The following is a 21,419-nucleotide window of genomic DNA, read 5'->3' on the forward strand; positions in this document are numbered from 1 at the left end:
CAACCCTAGGCGATAGTTATAATTAGCCGTTAGATTTAGTTTCCTCTAAGTTTAAGAAAAACCAGGCAAGCCATGATAATTTGAATTTTCTATAAAACCGCCTACCAGCTTGCCTAATTCACCAGTTCAAATAAATCTGTTTACCAAACCATAGCACACTGTTTTTCTACATTTTAAACGAACTCCAGCAGCGATTTTACATTCCGAAGTTCCGTGCCACAGTGAAGTCCATTTTGAAAACCTGTATGTGGTGCCGCGTCTACCGAGCCAAGCCTGACGTTCCAAAGATGGCTCCGTTACCGCATCCTCGAGTGAAGCCGTATGTACGACCGTTTACGTTTACCGGCCTGGACTACTTCGGCCCACTGACGGTTAAAAGGGCGCGAAGCTCGGTGAAACGCTGGGTATGTCTGTTTACCTGCCTCAGCGTAAGGGCAATACATCTCGAGGTCGTCTATTCGCTGTCGACGGATTCGTGCATCAGAGCAGTTCGCAGGTTCGTAGCCAAAAGAGGTCCACCCCAACACTTCTTCAGCGACAACGGCACAAATTTTCGCGGGGCGTCGAGAGAGCTTATCAACGAAGTCAAAGCCATCAACCAGTGTGCAGCGAGGACCTTCACTAATGCTTCCACCGAATGGCATTTCAATCCCCCCTCGACCCCCCACATGGGAGGGGTCTGGGAGCGCAAAGTAAGATCGGTCAAAGATGCACTGAAAACCATAGCTCCTCGCAGCCCACTTGACGACGAAGAACTGATGACCCTTTTGGCTGAGGTCGAGATGATAGTGAATTCACATCCGTTAACATTCGTTCCACTTGATTCACCAAATGCTGAAGTGCTCACACCGAACAGTTTCCTGTTGATGAGTTCAAGCGGAAGTAATGCAGCGAAAGTGCCGATAGATGAACCGACGGCGCTGAACACGAACTGGAAGGCGATGGATTACATGCTGGATCAATTTTGGAAGCGGTGGATTGCGAGTTATCTTCCAACCATAGCGCGTCGTACCAAGTGGTTTCATGATGTGAGACCTTTACGTGAAGGAGACCTAGTGGTGATAGTCGACGAAAGCGTTCGGAACGGCTGGCTTCGTGGAAGAGTGTTGAAGACGTTTCCTGGAGAAGATGGACAAGTTCGGCAGGTCGACGTAGCTACCAGTACAGGGATTCTTCGCCGTGGGGTAGTTAAGGTTGCATTGCTAGATGTATGTGAAGGTAAAGCCCCCTAAAGTGGGCGTTACGGGGTGGGGTGTTGCTACGGCCCTGAGAGGGTGAAATTAGGGGGAACATCAAACCCATTTTGTGACAGATTAGTTTGACAGTTTGATAGTTAGACAGGTAAGAAGAGAAAGGAGGAAAGAAAAAGTAGGAAAGTCGGAAAAAATTGAAAAACGTGTCTGATAGATTGGTTGGTGAAAATTCTAGTTCTGCTTGAAAATTGTATTCTCTCGTGCCGAAGTGCAGCATTTTCTTAGCTGAGTTTGATGCTATTCTAGCAAGATTCCGATCAGTAGGTAGATTAAACGTAAGTTATGATAATATTCTCCAAATATCAAATACGATTTGCTAATTGAAGAAATGTGTTCCGATTAGGTCGAATTCACTGCCGTGAATTGTCGTTCCCGGATAGATATTGTATTTGCGAAATATCTTGCTTTATATTCTCCATCAGATCGTAAGTAACCTTCTTTGTTATAAAAACACCAGAAAGTAACTTTATCGTAACTTAACAGGAATCCGAATCCGGAACTGATAGTAGGATCTTCGGCAAACTCGTTTTGATCGAAGTAGAAGACTTATTTGTAAGTAATCTGGTCTCGTATTTATTAACAACATTGTAAATTAACAAAAGAATAAATTTTCTAGTTGAGTCACGTCAAATACGGACTACAAAAAGTCTACAATTCTGTTGTAACAACATGGAAAATAAGGAATTTTCGATGCGTTGAATCATCCTCTTCAAAAAGGACAGAAAGTTTTTGCTGTAGGAGTTATTTGAAAATTTCGACTCTCAGGAAGCAAGTGCGTGGAATACGTCTAAAGAAGAGGGTTCGAATAACTTGATGAACTAAAATCGTCATACACCAATCATCCACAACGTTTGAATTCAATTTTAAATTTGAGGGTGTTTAATCGGAATAGCACACGGCACCCTTCCAAATAAACAAATTTCAAATCAAATCAATTTTAAATAATAAGAAATGCAAAAGTTTGGACAATTTCTAGTTTTATTAAGCGGATTTTTGTTCGTTTATCGCATCGCAACGTTAGTACATTAAGTTTTTTCTCTAATATCAAAATAAAATTGACTTTAACAATCACCTGTTAATCCAACAAATGACTCAAATTGTAAGAACAAAAAAAGTAGAACAAATAACACAAACAAAGTTTTGAGTATGATAAAAAAAATGCTCAGTATCAACCGATCGGTGTCGACGGTTCAACTCGCAGAGATGCATTTCCAATGCTAGAGGCACTAACAGCCGGTGTAGAAGGAACATCCATGCGTAAAGCGGCCAACCGTTTTTCGATTTCTTTGTCGAAATCGTTCAGCTGGGCAATTGTCGGGGTAGGTATGCCCTGATGGGCAACTATTGGAACGGTGCCGCCAGAAGCAGAAGCTGCAGCTGGCAAAACAATGGGAGCAACCGGTTGAACGATAATATTGTTTTCCGCCAGTTTCTGATCGATCAAGTCGGCCAACTCTTGTTCTAATTCTAGATCATCCGTATCGGTCGATTGTGGAGTACTCAGCATTGTCTGCATTTCGTCTTGTTGGTCCATAATCTAAAAAAAAACAATTCATCATTATCCTAAACAAAGCAAAATCTTTAATCAGAAGTACCTCTTTCATTTCGGCCAATGTATCATCTACATCGTCCAGGGTGATACCGGAACTAGCAAAGGCATTCTTCAATGCGACCGAACCTAATTTGTATGCTTCGATAACATTGCGATCGCTTTGAGAATCGTGTATTCTAGCCAACATCGTTTGAACGTTTTCTAGCACGTTCATTTTCTTTTCCAAATTTTTCTCCAGTAGGTGTTTCTTCCTTAGATTTGTTTTGGCTAGCTGTTTGCGTCCGTCCCGAATGTTTTCCTTCACGGTGTCAAGCGCGCCAGAAATTTCTTTTTCGAGACGATCCAAAACTTTAAGCAGTCTTGCTCAGTTTGTTCCAAGTTGTAGATAGAGCGTTCGATGTCAGTAATTGGTAAAGCTCGACTTCCAGGTGTAGCAAATTTGAGAATAGTTGTATTCTTTTTACCCACTTCCGTAGGAGATTCAATGTAAACACGTTGCCTGCAACGCATATCATGTAATATCAAATCTAGTCCTTCTTCAGTGATCCCGCTTTCTTTAACCATTTGGATCAGGTTTCCCAGAGAAAGCAACGCGTTGTGCTTACTTTCTTTGGTAAGGATTTTATCGAGAGTGTCAGATTGATCCTGCAATTTTTAAATCATTAGTTACAAAATTTTAACAACCTCAGTTGAAAATGTACCTTAACTATTTCCACACAGATAAATTCCGCATTTTCATCCTTGCTGTTACTTCCGATAATCTTCTCCTTAACTTTACCGAAGCCCCATCCGAGAGGTCGCTTGACCAGCAAATCCACTGCCCAACCGGACCAGCTTTCCTGTGGAAACTTGGCAAATTCCTCCCGTCCCAGCATCTGACCTTCCCGAATCATATCCTCGAAAACGACCGGTAAACAGTATGGGCTGGTTCCTTTACGCTTAAATACTCGCTTCAGTTCTACGATCGTTACCGCGGGGGAGCCTTTGTAGGCGCAGTATTGCTGGATAAGTTCCTTCCAAAATTTCATTTTTGAGTCGTAGTTTTCGGGATTGACGGTTCGCGAACGGAACTCCGAGAGCAGCACCCCCATGCGTGAGTCATCGCGCCATTCTTCCGGGTAGAATGATTCTTCCAGCACGTAGACCTGCTGCGTAGTGTTCGTTGCTAAGGACTTACGTGACATTTTCCTGGAGTTGAGCTCAAAATTTTCCTGTGATTACACGCAATGAAAATTCGTTGCATCCCACGAGTGATTATTTTTTTGAATTTTGTTTAGCCTGGTTTGTTTACATTTTTAATTACACGCTATTTTTTTTATCTGATTCTGCAGTATTTGATTCGCAAAAAATACTCATTAATAAGTAAATAATTTAGTTCTCATTTAAAAGCTTTTTTTGTTAGTAGTTTTGATAGTATAATATAATTTTTATACATATAAAAAAATTGTTTTAAAACCAGTATTAACTGCACAATATCTTGCACAAAATTTGAATATTAAATCTTAAATTTTAAGATCTGCAAATGTGCGAAACCAAAATTCAGCCTACTGCCTGGCAACGCTGTGCACTGCGTTGTCAAATTTTTGTTTTCGTCATTTCGATCCGTGTGCTGCTAGCTGTTCGTGAAAATCGTGAAAACCAGACTCTGGCCTCAAATAAATCCGATTTTCGAGGGCATTTAGCGGAAGAATCCTTGTCAGAATATCGTTTCACTGTTGGACAATTGATGTATCAACAAATCTGTCGTCGCATCTCATGGACCGCCGTCACACGTGAACCGTTCAGAACATCAAGGTGAGAGCCTTTCCCATATTTTGTTTTGTAATGCTTCAGTTTTCATTTTCGTAATAGGGTGCCTTATTACGTGCTGAGATCGAATAGCAATCTTCATTGATTTTAGTCAAATTAATTTCTTCTAGAAACTCGCTAGTGATTCGACTATCTGGTCCTACAAGCCGATTCATCCACACTAGTACGGCGGGTCGCGCAACGAACAAAACCAAAATGGAATCTACGTTGTCCAATAATGCCACTCTTCCCGAGCTTGCTTCTACGATTGTCACTAGCGGTGCTGCGGACGGGGAAGGCAAAATAATCCGATTGGACAACATATCGAAATCACAGCAAGACGTTCGCAACTATCGGGGTTTGAAGTTGGCTAACGGATTGAAGGTGCGGATTCTTAGTTGCTTCCTATAGGGGGAAAAATACTAAACTTAACTTAAATATGAAAATGTTTTCTCCATTATTCAAATATCTACTCTATTATAGGTTCTTCTGATATCTGATCCTACAACGGACAAATCTGCCGCCGCCCTATCGGTAGAAGTGGGCCACCTGAGCGACCCGGACGAAATTCCTGGGTTGGCTCACTTTTGCGAGCACATGTTGTTCTTGGGAACGAAAAAGTACGTGAATGAAAATGATTACACGGCGTTCCTCTCGGAAAACGGAGGCAGCTCCAATGCGGCAACCTACGCGGATACAACCAAATATTACTTTGATGTTGTACCGGAAAAATTGTCCGAGGCACTTGACCGCTTCTCGCAGTTTTTCATTGCCCCGCTGTTTACGGAATCGGCAACGGAGCGAGAAATCAACGCAGTGCACTCGGAGCACGAGAAAAACCTATCAATGGATGTTTGGCGTATTCGACAGGTGAACAAGTCGCTGTGCGATCCCAAACATCCGTACAATAAATTTGGAACCGGTAACAAAAAGACATTGCTTGAAGACACCAGAAAAAATAATATCAATATCCGAGAAGAATTGATGAAATTCCACGCTAAATGGTACTCGGCCAATATAATGAGTTTGGCCGTTTTTGGTAAGGAATCGCTGGACGAACTAGAGGAAATGGTCGTGAAAATGTTCTCTCAAATCGAGAACAAAAACGTTACATCTCCTCGGTGGAAGGATATGCCTTTTTCTGAAAAGCAACTGGCCACAAGAACTATGGTTGTTCCGGTAAAAGATACGCGCTCGTTAACTATCACCTTCCAAACGGAAGATTTAGAAATGTTTTACAAAGCCGGTCCGCAATACTATTTGAGCCTACTGATTGGGGACGAAGGGGCCGGAAGTATTCTCTCGGAATTGAAAGCAAAGGGCTGGAGTAATAATCTGGTTGGTGGATACAGCACAATCGGTCGTGGTTTTGGATTCTTCGAAGTTATGGTTGATTTGACACAGGACGGATTCTCACACGTGGATGACATCGTGAAAATAATTTTCCAATACATCAACATGCTTCGCCATGAGGGTCCTAAGAAGTGGATATTCGAGGAGTACTGCGACTTGTGTGAAATGCAGTTCCGATTCAAGGATAAAGAAAATCCACTTTCGCTAGTGTCGGACGCTGTGCATTCTATGCAAAGTTATCCGCTGGAAGAGGTACTGACAGCTCCTTATCTGATTTCGGAATGGCGCCCAGATTTAATTGAAAAGCTTTGGGGAGAATTTTCGCCACAGAAGGCTCGAATTACCGTAGTTGGAAAGAAGTGCGAGGATTTGGTCAACCGTGAAGAAGAATGGTACGGCACGAAGTATGCTAGTGAAAAAATCGCGAAAACTGTATTGGATGTAAGTATTTCACACGACAACTTAAAAAGTATTGTCGATTATCCATCTTTCTGCTTTGTAACTTTAACAGTACTGGTCGAAAACGGACCTCAACGAAAATCTACACCTGCCGGAGCCAAATCCATTTATTCCGACCGATTTCGAGCTGCTGCCGGTTGATCCAGATATACAGAATTTGCCGGTCATCATTCACAATACTCCGATGCTGCGTGTCTGGTTTAAGCAGGATGTCGAATTTTTGAAGCCTAAAACGCTGATGAATATGGACTTTTGCAGTCCGATCGTGTACTCGGATCCGCTCAACTGCAATCTGACACACTTGTTTGTGCAGCTCTTCAAAGATCAGCTAAACGAGTACCTGTATGCGGCAGATTTGGCTGGACTACGTCTCATGGTTTCCAATAGTACCTATGGCATTTCTGTAAGTTAAATTCTACATTATATGAAGAAATGCTCAATTTCTTATAAATTTCAATTACAGGTTTCAATTGGCGGCTACAGTCACAAACAACATGTTTTGCTGGAAAAGGTTTTGAATGAACTGTACACTTTCAAAATCGACGAAAAGCGGTTCGAAATTCTCAAGGAACAATATATCCGCAACTTGAAAAACTACCACGCTGATCAACCGTATCAGCAAGCTGTTTACTATCTGGCCCTTCTGTTGACCGAACAGGCCTGGTCAAAGCAAGAGTTGATCGATGCATCCGAATGTAATTTATCTATTTCAATTAAAAAAGAGAGCTCAATTATTAGCGGGTTTTGTTTTGTTTTCTCAATTTCAGTGATAACGGTAGATCGTTTGCGATTATTTATCGACGAGTTGCTCTCTCGAATGCACGTCGAATGTTTCTTCTACGGAAATGTGAACAAAGAAAAGGCGCTGGACATAGCCGGTAAGGTGGAAGACAAGCTAAAAAACACTGATGCTGCCATAGTTCCGCTGCTGTCGCGGCAGCTGATGCTCAAACGAGAGTATAGACTCAATACTGGTTAGTAAGAATGCATTTCTTCCAACATTTTAACTAATATGAATATGAATATTCTTCTCGAACTTACGCAGGCGAAAGCAGTTTGTTTGAAACAATCAACGAACACCATAAGAGCAGCTGTGCCGAATTGTATCTGCAGTGTGGCATTCAGAACGATCAGGCCAACGTGTACGTCGATCTGGTAACGCAGATTCTAAGCGAACCATGCTATAATCAGCTTCGTACCAAGGAACAGCTCGGGTATATAGTGTTTTGCGGATCCCGCAAATCCAACGGTGTTCAGGGTATTCGGGTCATTGTGCAATCGGCAAAGCACCCCTCTTTTGTCGAGGAACGGATAGAGTATTTCCTGAATGGAATGATTGTAAGTTATATTATTTGATGTATACTAGAACCTCGATAGATTGGAATGTATTCCTTTAGGATCATCTGGAAGCCATGACCGACGAAGAGTTCAACCGTCACAAGGATGCCCTTGCAGCACAGAAGCTCGAGAAACCAAAACGACTATCCACCCAGTTTAGGAAATACCTCAACGAAATATCCCTGCAACAGTACCACTTTAACCGTGCTCAGGTTGAGGTGGCTTTTTTACAAACACTTACTAAACAACAGATAATCGATTACTATAAGGTGATTTTTTAACTTTTGATTTCAGAGATGATTTTACACAAAATTTTATTCACACTTTCAGGAATACATAATCTTGGGTGGCATCTCTCGTCGTTCCCTCTCGGTGCATGTGGTTTCAACGGCCGAGGGTGGTGCTGGTCACAAAGACGTGCCGGAAGAGCTTAAGGAACGTAGCACCAACGAACCGACCACCCAGAAGGAATATCTTAAAATTTGCGACTTGGTTGGCTTCAAAACGACCCGTTTACTGTACCCGATCGTGCAGCCGTACATCGATATCAAACCAAAGGGCAGTAAGTGTAAACTGTAAGGCGGTGTCATCATAACTTGGTAGGTAGTAATTTTGGTTCTTAGTCGACAAGAAGGATTACGATTCTTCGTGTGTTTAATCTTCAATTGTATAGACACATATATTTGACACAGTGCTGGAAACGTATATCATATTGCTGCGATTTTGTTGTGTGTTTTTAAGGAAAAATAATATTATTTTTCGAATTAGTTTAGTACTTAGATTCATTGTTTTGAATTTGTTGAAAACTTATCATTTTTATTTTCATACTTACATAATATATCTATTGAAAACGCTAAGAAAATAATATGATAATGCAAATGACGTATTGACTCAGTCACGATTAATGTCTGACTCTATAAGTAAATAACCACTTCGACGAGTATTTTGTCCTGCTTCAGATAGGAATTGGTTAGCAAGGCACGGTATGGTATGGCAAAACCGGTATTGGTATTCCAAAACTCATGTGAGTTGAGATCACTGAATGGCACACCCTTTAAAGAAAAGCAAAGAAAATCATTACTGAATACAACCTACAATCATGAATAGCACAATTACAAAATTTAAACAAAACAGTTGAATTTTCTTCATCCGAACCCGCTTGATTTTCTTTTCGAACTTACCTGGTTGAGCATAATAATCTTGTGTCGAAGGAACTTTTTGGTTTCCACCTCTCCGTACAAAGAGCCCTCTTGAAGAATCACGTTAGGCTTTTTCCGTAGTTCATCATCCATGGGCGAGAGCTGTTCCAGCTGGATATAGACGTGATCCTTCCCGTCGTGGTTGAGCGTAGCCTTGATGCGCAAATTCAACCCCGATATTACAAATACCGGACTAGTAAGAATGCTGACATTAGACTGTAGCCGCTCTGTGAAGCGTTCTATCTTCCAGAAGTACTTGAACACCTTGGCGTCACCACTGGAAACGACGGTGTTGTTGAAACGGTACACTTCGTAGTCCCGAAGACCTCCCCTAGGAACAAATGAAACAGTGAAAAAGCTTAACATATCCCCATCCGAAGAGCTTCTCAAACAGTAATTGTCTAAGATTTATTTTATTTGCATAATTTTCCGTCTCACGACATAACTTGATGAACAATATTCCTCCAATTCACTCGGCAACCGTTTTCCAACTTCTTGGGTATCCCACATTCGCCAGATCACGCTCCACTTGGTCGCTCCAAAGTCGCTCAAGTTTAGTATTGGTTAAGGTACGCCGGGTCGATTCTTGATGTGCACTTCTGACTTTGATTTTATCCAGGTTCATCTAATGATTCTCTGTAAAGGATCTATCATACGCCGACTCGGATGACTCTACTGTACTGTACTGTACTGTACTGCACGAAAGTCGCATCACCCTGAGAAAATCTTCCGACATTTCGATTACCAATTTTTCTACGTGATTATTCACCCCGAAAGAGGATTAGTCTTATCCCTACAGCTTTACTCTTAGGAAACGACCCTAAACAGAAACTCCCGGCGACAGAAGTATGCTATAGGAACTACGCATGTGTTGAACCCACGAAAACCACAATGCAATAGGTCAAGTTTTCTCTGTGTAGATCCACTAGTGGTCCTAGGGCTGGTAACCCTTATGTTCTGAAGCTTTGCTCAAAAAGGAGTGGTTATATTGGGTGTCTAAGTTAGGTACTACTTGTGTGATTTCTTCCGAAAATGTCTACAAAACTCTTATGAGAATGTCGTCCGAAAGGTACTTTACTGTCTACGGTATTTGCCCAAAACCCAAAACACATTTTAGATCCTGATCCCAGATCATGGTGCCGAACTCTGATCTCCTATCCTGATTATGTTCCCGAATCTTATCCAGGATCGCAGATCCTGGTCTTGATCCTGTACCCAGGTGTTGGATCAAGATCCTGACTTTAGATCCTTAATCCTTATTCTGATCTTGGTTGCTGATCGCGATTCCGGATACTGAATCTTGAAGTTCACCCTCACTGCTCGAACCTTGATTCTGGATCATGTTCCGAATTCTGGACTAAGGTTCTTGATTCCATATTCTGGATCCTAAATCCTCAACCTGTTTCCTGGACCCTGTTTGGAATCTTGAATCTTGATTAAGGGTTCTGAATTTTGTCTTCTGGATCCTTATTCCAGTTTCTGATCATGGATCCCCGACCTCAATGTAGATTCTGGATCATGATAGCAAATACTGATCCTGATCCCAGACTTTGATTCTGATTCAGAATCCCGGGCCCTGATTGCAGATTGTGATTCTGATTCTGTTATTGTGAGAATTGGGGATTCCAAATCCTTATATGGTTTCTGAACCTATTCCCGGATTCTGAATCATTGATTCTTATCTTATATAAGTACTAATCGTTATCCTATACCTTCATTCCTGATCCTATATTTTTATTCCTGATTATCCTATATCTTCATTCCTTCATCACGAGGAGCCATGGAACTCTCGATAAAATTTGTGGATTATTTATTTATTTACATAGTTTTCGGTCTCATGACATAACTTGACGAACATAATTCCTAAAATTCACTCGGTCCATGGCAACCGTTCCCCAATTTCTCGGGCACCGCACGTTCGCCAGATCGCGCTTCACTTGGTCTAACCACCTCGCCTGTTGCGCCCCCGTTCGTCTTGTCTTGTTCCTACCGGATTCGTAGCGAACACCTGTTTTGCAGGACAGTCGTCCGGCATTCTCGCAACATGCCCCGCCCAGCGTATCCGGCCAGCCTTCACTACCTTCTGGATACTGCGTTCGCCGTACAGTCGCGTGAGCTCGTGGTTCATCCTACGCCTCCACACTCCGTTCTCCTGGACGCCGCCAAAGATGGTTCTTAACACTCGTCGCTCGAATACTCCGAGTGTACGCAGGTCCTCTTCGAGCAATATCCATGTCTCGTGCCCGTAGAAAACAACCGGTCTAATGAGCGTCATATATAGGTTACACTTCGTGCGAGGGCTAAGTCTTCTCGACCGAAGTTGCTTGTGGAGTCCATAGTAGGCACGACTTCCGCTGATAATTTGCCTCCGGATCTCACGGCTGGTGTCATTGTCTGCGATCACCAGTGAGCCGAGATAGACAAAGTCTTCGACTATCTCCAGCTCATCGCCATCGATCGTGACCTTGTTATTACTGGACAAGCGGGTTCGGTCGGTCTCGGATTCGCAGGCCAGCATGTACTTCGTCTTGGACGTATAAATTAACCCAATCCTTCCTGCTTCGCGTTTCAGTTTGCGGTAGATGTCTTCCACCGCCGCAGATGATCTGCTGACTATATCAATGTCATCGGTGTAAGGGGTCCATTTATAAGAATACCGTATTACAACACGCAAGTCGACATCAACTTTTGAGCACCCCTCGACAAGTCGACATACAATATCCGTCTCACTCTTCGACCGCCTCTTCCTTCTCCATCGGTCAACGCATCAGTCAAGAGGAAAGTCGAATCGCAGGCGCAGGTCCGTGCGAGCAGAGAGCTTCGGTAATTATTCAGGCGGTTGGAAAACCTCAGGATGGAGATTTCCTTTACATATTTCAGGTTGAAAATTTATTTCCATGAAATGGATCTCCTGGCAGGATCGCCAATGTAAAATGCAGGGTTTTGCAATCTAAAGGAAATCTCCATCCTGAGGTTTTCCAACCGCCTGAATAATTACCGAAGCTCTCTGCTCGCACGGACCTGCGCCTGCGATTCGACTTTCCTCTTGACTGATGCGTTGACCGATGGAGGAGGAAGAGGGGGTCAAAGAGTGAGACGGATATTGTATGTCGACTTGTCGAGGGGTGCTCAAGAGTTGATGTCGACTTGCGTGTTGTAATACGATATTCTTATAAATGGACCCCTTACAATCGGCAAAGCAGATAAGTTGACTGGATCTGTTGAAAATCGTGCCCCGCATTTCGCCCACCGCTCGTCGAATAACACCTTCTAGCGCCACGTTGAACATCATGCAGGATAGACCATCACCTTGTCGAAGCCCCCTGCGCGATTCGAATGAACTCGACAATTCACCCGAAATCCGCACACAGCACTGCGTTCAATCCATCGTCGCCTTGATCAGTCTGATCAGCTTCCCGGAAAAGCCGTTCTCGTCCATGATTTTCCATAGCTCGTTACGGTCGATCGTGTCGTATGCGGCTTTGAAGTCGATGAATAGATGATGCGTAGAGACTTGGTGTTCACGGCATTTTTGGAGGATTTGCCGCAATGTGAATATCTGGTCCGTCGTAGACCGTCTCTCCATGAAGCCGGCCTGATAACTTCCCACGAATCTGTTTGCTTGTGGCGTTAGGCGGCGGAGTTGTGAAAGAAGAAGTGAATGGATGTCGGATGAAACTTGGAAGATGGTTGAGCAGTCCAGTTATTGAGCGATCTAACAGATCAGTTCAAATGATGGACTGAGCACTTCGAACAACTCTTCCGAGTCACGAATAGCGAAGGCCAACAGAACCCGCAGCTCGGAGCGCCAACAGTCAGTCGAATTAATGGCGTCAACTCGAAAGCGCCCTCGCTGGAAGAAATAGAAGCGGCATTCAAAGACATGAAATCCAACAAAGCGCCTGGGATCGATTGCATCCCTGCTGAAAGCCGACCCTGCCTTGTCAGGATAAATGTTGCACCGACGTTTCGCGGACATCTGGAATACTGCAACATTCCCGGCCGTGTGGATGCAGGGTATCCTCGTAAAGGTCCCCAAGAAAGGAGACCTGACAGAGTGTGGTAACTGGCGAGGCATAACGTTGATCTTTACAACCCAACTTCCGAACCAGACGATCATGTATGGACCACATCACAACACTACGAATAATACTGGAACAAATCAACGAATTCCAGGACTCTCTCTTTCGCCAGTGTCTTCAAAAGGCGCTAGAAATCGAGTTTCGGGAACGTAAGTGGAGATGAATTAGGCACACACTGCGAAAAGATGAGAACGAGATTTGCAGAGAGGTGCTTGAATGGAATCCATAAGGATATCTAAGAAGAGGCAGACCCAGAAACTCGTGGCGTCGAAGCCTAGCCGCCGAAATACAAACTGTCGGCGAGAGTCTTGACTGGGACCAATTGAAGACGCTGGCTCCGGATCGTCAAGAGTGGGATTCTTTTACCACGATCCTATGCGCCGAGGAATCGACGCGGAACAATTAAGTAAGTAAGTATGAAGAAGGAGTGTCGAGTTGTGTCGAAGTAATTTTTCTTGACCATTAAATGGCTTACAAAAACAATCTCATAAAAGTGATCACTAAAGCAATTAGATGAATTGGAAAATTTGAACTAAAAGATTTAAATATTTCGCTGTTAGGCTATGTGACACTGTGATTGGGATGTCTTTCAAAGTGACAACTTTTGTTTTTGAGGGGAGAGTCCACGATGTGTAACCAGTTGCCGACTAAGGAACTCACGGTAAATAGTGCCTCTGGATTCTGGATATTTTCTGATTGGTACCTCGACGTCGACGACTCGCGGAGTTGGTGTTTTTAGCGAAACTTGGGTAACCCTCAGAGGATTCTGATCTGCGATGGAGAGATAATGAAGACGAACGAGGAACAGAAACAGCTAAATTGTAGCGTTTTTGGACTGCCGATTAACGATGAACCATTTTATACTTAAAGCGCACAAAATTAATCGCCCTAACCTTCTTTTTAAATAGAGCTTACGGTGCTTCAGAGAATTGGAGTAAGAATATTTGAAATTGAAAAAAGTAGGTAAACCCAAACTTACGTTAAAAATCTGGTCTGCACAGGTTTATCGATGGGCTTAAAATCCAAAACCGGTGAACTGGAAGACTTGGTCGTTTTATCGTCCTGCTCGGCATTGTCACCGACTCGGACGAGCGGGGCCACAGGACGCCGGTTTACCGATGCCAGGTCCTTCTTCATGTCCTTGCTGGGAAATCGTCGATCTTCATCGTAATCTTCGTCGTCATCGTCGGGAAACATGAATTCTCCTGTCGAAGGTTTAGCCGTGGTTGTGCTTGTGGTACTGACGGTACTGGCCCCAGCAGGCGATGTCGGAGGAGGATCTCTGGTGGCCAGTTTTGTTCCCGAAGCCGTCCCCAGCTGGGTATCGGTTTGTCGGATGGCTTTGTACACTGATGGTGTTGATGGGGGAGGTTCGAACGTGGAATCTCTGAGCATACGACGGATGTGCATTATCTCCGATATTAGTTTGGCTTCAAGAGTGCGGAATGCAGCCAGCATTTCTTCAGTTCCGCAAACGCCAACCAGAGTTTTGCTGATAGTCGCCTGGGCACTTGCTTCCACCTCGCCCGACGTTATGGTACATTGGGCGGTTTGAGTTTCATACGGAGAATCGGGGGTAGCATCGTTCACGTTAGTGGTATTCGTTACTGTAAAAAAAATTTAAAAGAAAGCAGCGTTTAAATAAATTAAATTATTCTTGAACTTCGTTGTTCTGTGAAATAAAATAGAAAAGACTTGTTTTGAATAAAACAGAGGTGTTATTTTTTTTTAATAAAAAGACACATCCGATTAATCAAATAACGTACATACACCATCAAATATGAACTTGATTACATAATCGATATGAGCTTCAATGCTCATCAACTAATTTCCCTAAGAAGATATTTGATCCGTTTTGATCTCACATCCATAATTTATTAGGTTTCTAGGTTTACTTTGAGTATCACGATTGCAAACAGCAGGAAACAGACATAAATAGATGTATCAAGTGGACTTCCATCACCTTTGTCTACCATCTACACTCTACTTCATTCGAAAAAAAAAAATCGTTTCATTTATGTGCTGAAGAATTTTGAGGCAACACTTAAAACATGGTGAAAGATATTGCCACTTGAATTATCTGCGACAAGATCCAGAAGAAAGTAGCAACTATTAATAGTGTGCTGCAAATTGATGCATCGGAAATGAAGCCACATAATTTTAACAGTTCAGCAAACAGGCAATTTCCAGAATAAAATTCCAGAAAAATAATTTATCATTATTTAGTTTAATATATTTCCGTATTGCTACGTAAAAATGAATGAAATTTTTATTAAGCATGACAACTGTATGTAGTTATTTCAATTCAACCGGTATTACATTGCCTTTCTTGTTAATACAATTTTATTACAAAAATCTTGCTATAATCTTCTCTAAATATAGTGCAAGTTGGACTTCGGTAATCTGGTAAAATGCAGATTTACAAAAATTCTGTGTTCCGTAGTTTAAAAATTTCATAAGGCCAAAATATGTCAAATTGCGTCAACTTTCCAAGATCCTTTAAAAATCCTGCGTTTGATCGATTTTCATGAGATACCTCAAGAATCCTTTTTATTTTTCAACGAATCTCGTGTCATTTGAGCCATTTTCCTGTGATTCGAAGGATCCAACGTGCCAAGCAGAAGAAATCAATCTTAGTGTGTACGACTTTGAATAACGTAAAATCGAATTATTAGATACAGCTGAATTTTGTTTGAGTGAAGTGTCGAGTTTATTTGGCTTACAGCTTACAGTTTTTAATTCAGTCCTGTTTTCAGTTTTCTATGTCTATCCATAATCAAGATTCTTAATTTCAGTTTTGATTAAGTAAGATTTAAATGGCTGGGATTCGACCAGAACGAACTGAAAGCCAGGAGAAGGTATTTAGATTACGAAAATCATGTAATTTCTATGCAAGGATGAAAAATCTAACATAGGTCAGTTTATATTCCAACATGTTCTAAACTACTGTTTTCGTATGACAAGCTTTATAGATTTAGTCTTTAGTTGACATTAAACTCAAGTGTCTCGAACAATTGCTTATGACGTTCGGTCTGGTCGAACCCCGACCAAATAATAGGTTGAATATCCTGCACATTCTGAAATTATTTCTCAAATTTATTTCTTGAAATTAGATTTAAAAACATAAATCGTGTGTTTTCAATACCTGAAGAATTCTAGAAATGGTAATTATGCTAGTCGCTAGTGTATTTTTTTGACTTTCAGTACATCTCTGATGATTTTTGAATGATAAATTTTCTTTTCCCACACAAATTTCCATCCTTAATCACTAACCGTACTTCCACAGCCAGAACTTATCTCTGAGTCCCAAATAATAATAAAAGTGTTTTATTATTCTTCTTGTCTTTCCTCATGTTTTCGATTATTTAAACATAAAAACATTAAAATAACCAAAAACATGTTAAAGTTAAAGTCTTAGTAAACAGTTGATTAGATGTTTCTAGTATGTTCATCATAACAACCATAGTAACTTGTTACTGCTGTAAACAGGGTCTGGCCTATAAATAGGAACGAATTGTACTTTATAAGTTAGTTCATAATAAACCGTTAACCTGAAAACATCAAAACTCTTTAGGTTATGGGCCCAGGTGAGCTCTGAAAAGAAAAGTAAGTTCTTGAAGAATAGTTAAATTCTTGAAGCAGAAGAACGGTTCAGATGGCTACTAGCGCCAAGAAAGCGGGCATCGTACAGTTTGCTGGAGAAGGGTACGACACATGGAAGTTCCGCTTGCGGCCAATGGCGTACGAGACGCCATCGAGGAGGACTCTCCAGCGGAGACGGCGGCGGCAGCGGAGAGAATGGCTTTCAAGCAGATGGACGAAAAGGCCAGGGCGTTATTGGTGGCATTCATCGCCGATAGCCACCTGGAATACGTCCGGGATAAACCGACGGCCAAAGCAATGTGGACCTCGTTGGCCAATACGTTTTCGAAGAAAGGTTTTGCCGCTCAAACCTACATTCGGCGATCCCTGGCTCTTCTACGGATGGACGAAGGAACCGCCCTTAAGGACCACTTCCGAAAATTCGACGAGTTGGTTCGACAGCTCAAGGACGCTGGGGCCACCCTGACCCTGAAGAGCAGAAGCGAAATGGTCGCGACGGTGAACCAGGATCTGGAAGTAATATTGAAAATACGGCTCTGGTAATGAAGGCCCAAAAGTCCGCGGAGAAGAAACGGAAGTTCGCTGGGAAGTGTTTTGGATGTGGAGTTTTCGGCCACAGGCGGTCGAATTGTTCCAAGGAAAGGCGCTCTAAAGTCTGCTGTATTTTATATTGGAACAAATTCTTTTGCTCATTGTGGCGCTCCTAGTGGACGGATTTGGAAACTTTTTTCACCCACGTGTCAGGAAATTTATTACCTTTCACCATGTATTCATGTCATAACACCAAACGATAGCATTTTGTAAACAACCGCCATGGAAGCCGAACGGAGAGATCAAATTGTGCACAGTTTTCTTACGAGTACGAGTACGAGAAATTCTTCGAAACAATAATGAATAATTTTTTTAATAAAAGAGTAAAGAAAATGCTACATTTGTATGAAAAACAAATTATGAATTCGTTAATAAATAACTGAACTACACGCAATTGTTTGTGTTCCAATATTAAATGAAGCAGACTTTACATCCGTCGAACTTGGTCAGCACTTGGTCGTACAGCTTTCGAGCACGGATTCTGGCCACATTGTTCTGCTTCAGCGTCCGATTTGGCTGTTTACTGGCTCGGAATGACCTTATTCCTTCCCGGGGACGAATTCGTCGCACCGTACTGTGAGCGGCCTGGAACTTATTGGCCAAATCGCGGTCTGAAAGATTGGGATTCCTCTTGACGGCCTTGATGACTTTCCCACGCAGTTTCCGGTCGACAGTTCCACTCCGACGCTTCGAATGCGGCTTCCGAGCCGTCGTCAATGTTTCCTTGTACTGCTTGATAACACGCCATACGGTTTTTCTGGGCATTTTAAGCTGTTTAGCAAGCTTCGATGCCGACAACAATGGATTTTCAAGAAAACTGTGCACAATTTGATCTCTCCGTTCGGCTTCCATGGCGGTTGTTTACAAAATGCTATCGTTTGGTGTTATGACATGAATACATGGTGAAAGGTAATGAATTTCCCGACAAGTGGGTGAAAAAAGTTTCCAAATCCGTCCACTAGGAGCGCCACAATGAGCAAAAGAATTTGTTCCAATATTAAATGAAGCAGACTTTAGGAATGCTCAGGCCCGAGCAGTCCAAGTAAAATCCGATTTTGAAATTGCTCTGGTCAGTCTGAAAATCCTAAGAAGATCGAACGGGAAAGGACCTCGATTCCGGTGCGAGCAGGTACATGGCTTGCAAAGAAGAGTATTTCTCAAGCCTGGTCGATTTGGGGGTCCCACTTGGTATTGAAAGCGCAAAAAATCAGAGAAGGATGGTGGCAACGAAAGAAGAGGTCATCAGAGGAACGGTCGAAACATCAACCCGGAAGGTCCCATTGAAGCTGAGCAACGTGTTATATGTGCCAAGTTTGCAATTCAACTTGCTTTCTTTGGCTGCGTTGCTTCAAGTCGGAGTGAAAGTCGAATTCCAACCAGATCGTGATTGCGAGCTTAAGGTGCGATCTTGGAAGGGAGTACTTCAGTAAGCGACAACTGGCGTACTACGAGCAGCGTGGTATTATGGTGGAGCCCACGGCTGGATACACACCGCAGCATAACGGGGTAGCCGAGAGATTAAATCGAACGATAATCGAAAAGATACGAGCAATGCTGACAACATCTAGAGCACCGACGTACTTGTGGGGCGAGGCAATGTTCAATGCGGTTTATGTAATCAATAGAAGCCCCACCGACGCCTTGAAGAACGGGAAGGTTCCTGCTGAAATGTGGCACGGTGAAAAGCCTGACGTTGAGAAACTACGAATTTTTGGCTGTGCGGCGTATTCATGGATTCCTAAGCCGAAGCGAGGCAAATTGGACCCAACTGGACACCGATGCACTATGCTTGGGTATGCTCCTAATGGATACCGCCTATGGGATCATAAAAACAGGAAGACATTCGTCGCACGGGATGTAAGGTTCAACGAGATGGCATTCCCCTTCAAAAATAAGCTGGACGAGGTAAATTTCCAAGAACTGACTATTCCGATAGTAGTTCCCCAGTCATTAGAGCAGGAGGGGAAAGTAGCAGTTAAATCAAGAGGAGATGCTCCTAGGACTGAGGTTGTCGAGGCTCCCGAAGAACCGCTGAACGAAACGACGGAGGAACCAGGTGGAGGCGATTCGGATCTGATGACTTCGGATGATTCAACGGCTGAAGAAGAATTCGCACTCCCTCCACAAATCGATAAGAGTACCACTCAGAATGAGGTTGCTCCTAGGTCCAGTGGTAGGGAGTGCAGGACACCAGGTTGGTTCCGAGATTTTATTTAATATGGTACCGTTTCTGCTGTAGAAAATCTCCCTCAGGTTCCCACTTCATATGCTGACATCCAGAAAAACCCGGATAGAGACAAATGGCTTGAAGCGGTTCGAGACGAACTGAGGTCGTTGGAGCGTAACCAGACTTGGAAAATCGTAAAAAGGCCGGTTACCTCGGTTCCTGTCCCGTGCAAATGGGTGTTTACGTTGAAGACCGATGCGGATGGAAGACCGGTTCGCTATAAAGCAAGATTGGTGGCGAAAGGGTACATGCAGCGAAAGCACATCGACTTTGAAGAAACATTTGCTCCGGTGGCGAGGCTAACTACGATACGATACGGACGATTCTGGCTGTGGCTAACATGAGAAATTTCGAAATACACCAAATGGATGTCCAAACTGCGTTTCTCAATGGTGTGTTTGCAGAAAAGGTGTACATGGAAGTACCGGAAGGGGTTCCCTCAAAGCCCCATGAAGTCTACGAACTATACCGTTCTCTTTATAGCCTGAAGCAGTCTCCACGTTGTTGGAACAGTCGTTTCAACTCATTTATGCAGAAGCAAGGTTTTGTGCGGTCACGTTACGACTACTGTCTTTATGTCCGAACGAGAGGAAAAGAAATCGTCTACGTTATCGTTTACGTGGATGACCTGTTGATTGCGGCTAGAAGTTCCAATGTGGTAGAAGCCGTTAAGCGAATGTTTGCAGAGGAATTTGAAATGACTGACATGAAGGAGCTAAAGCTTAGTTCTTTTAGAAATGGGACATTTACGAATGCCTGTATCTAAAAAACCATTCGTTTGAACGAAATACTTTCTATGAAGAAAAAGAAGGTAATGTTATTATCTTTCATTAAAAAAATTGAAAAAAAATATTTACCGTTTTTTGTTAAAGAAATTTCTACTTTATTCTTGGTATCTCCCATTGGCCGGCGCACACTTTTTTCAGTCATGGTATTGATCAGTTTATCCAACTTATGCTTCGTAAAATCTATATTTTAGGTGGATTCACCCTCTTTCTTCAATTTCTGATACCTCTTGGTCCAATACTTCTCTGGAAACTGGAAACTGGAAGCATTTTAGTGGATACAGTTGTTTCGAAATGAATAAATTTGATTATTTTTGACCACATTTTTGAACGTTTTTTTTCGGTACCGGTTTTACAGCTTAAGAGCTTTGGAACTATCAAAAAATGGTTGTTTGAGGTTGGATTTCAATGAGTCATCACTTTCAGCTTATCGGAGAAAATTGTTTTGGACATTTCAGCGATCTACCCTTAGTTTTTCGTTTATTGAAAATTAAAAATGAGACTGGTATGAGACTTGACTTCCTTGATGATCCTTAACCGTTGTTGCCGATCATGTGCTTCTCTCCAATGCTTGATTTTAACTTTGTGGACATTATTGACAGTGTTTGCATACTTATCCACCACAAAAACTCAGTAATTCTTTGAATCATCAACGGTTTTGTCAGCTAACAATTTGATAATGACGTATTTTCAAGGAAACTGTGCAAAATTATTTTTTTCTTTTTCTCTTGCATAGTACATATCTCAAAAACGCGTAAATTTTAAATTTTGAAAAAAATAGGTCGAATAGTACTTTTTACAGGCAACAAAATGCTGTCAAAATTTTCAATATCCAATAACTAGTTAACGAGCTATTAGCAAATGAAAGTGTCCCATTTCTAAAAGAACTAAGCTTTACACCATTTTCTGGGAATAAAGATCGAAAGAAATCGAGCAACCGGGTCAATGGAGCTTTCCCAGACGAATCTCATCGACAAGACGATTGCGCGTTTTGGGATGGACGACTGCAAAACTGCAAAGACGCCAGCCGAAGTGAAACTACAGCTTTCGAGAACGGAGAAGATGTGCGAGTATCCTTATCGTGAGCTTATTGGAAGCTTGATGTACATCATGTTGGGAACGAGACCTGATATTTGTTTCATCGTTGGGTATCTTTCACGGTTCCAAGATGTAGCAGGACCTGAACACT

General features: G+C 42.4%; 3 protein-coding genes across 3 annotated transcripts in view; 1 reads left to right on the plus strand and 2 right to left on the minus strand.

Moving 5' to 3' along the window:
• Positions 1–2,194: 2,194 nt before the first annotated feature.
• Positions 2,195–4,085, minus strand: LOC129744199 (charged multivesicular body protein 7). Its single transcript, XM_055736609.1, is given in 4 exon segments — positions 2,195–2,790; positions 2,849–3,162; positions 3,165–3,450; positions 3,507–4,085. Coding segments are annotated over 4 exon segments (1,452 nt in total). The 5' UTR covers positions 3,990–4,085; the 3' UTR covers positions 2,195–2,421.
• A 280-nt stretch (positions 4,086–4,365) lies between these two features.
• LOC129744198 (insulin-degrading enzyme) lies at positions 4,366–8,874 on the plus strand. The gene is made up of 9 exons (XM_055736608.1): positions 4,366–4,599; positions 4,725–4,977; positions 5,077–6,387; positions 6,458–6,808; positions 6,869–7,100; positions 7,173–7,379; positions 7,451–7,743; positions 7,803–8,012; positions 8,074–8,874. The coding sequence occupies exons 1-9, from the start codon at positions 4,532–4,534 to the stop codon at positions 8,320–8,322; spliced, it is 3,174 nt and encodes a 1,057-aa protein (XP_055592583.1). The 5' UTR covers positions 4,366–4,531; the 3' UTR covers positions 8,323–8,874.
• The window catches only part of LOC129744200 (uncharacterized), a 28,553-nt gene continuing 15,672 nt past the window's right edge, over positions 8,539–21,419 (minus strand). Inside the window, exons 2-4 of the mRNA XM_055736610.1 lie at positions 14,004–14,631; positions 8,925–9,273; positions 8,539–8,795 (exon numbers count right to left, since the gene is read on the minus strand). Of these exons, the coding sequence (XP_055592585.1) occupies positions 8,658–8,795; positions 8,925–9,273; positions 14,004–14,631 (1,115 nt within the window). The 3' untranslated portion in view covers positions 8,539–8,657. The remainder of the gene's footprint in view (positions 8,796–8,924; positions 9,274–14,003; positions 14,632–21,419) is intronic.

Source organism: Uranotaenia lowii, chromosome 2 (assembly GCF_029784155.1).
Source record: "Uranotaenia lowii strain MFRU-FL chromosome 2, ASM2978415v1, whole genome shotgun sequence".
In the NCBI taxonomy this organism is placed as follows: Eukaryota; Metazoa; Arthropoda; class Insecta; order Diptera; family Culicidae; genus Uranotaenia; species Uranotaenia lowii.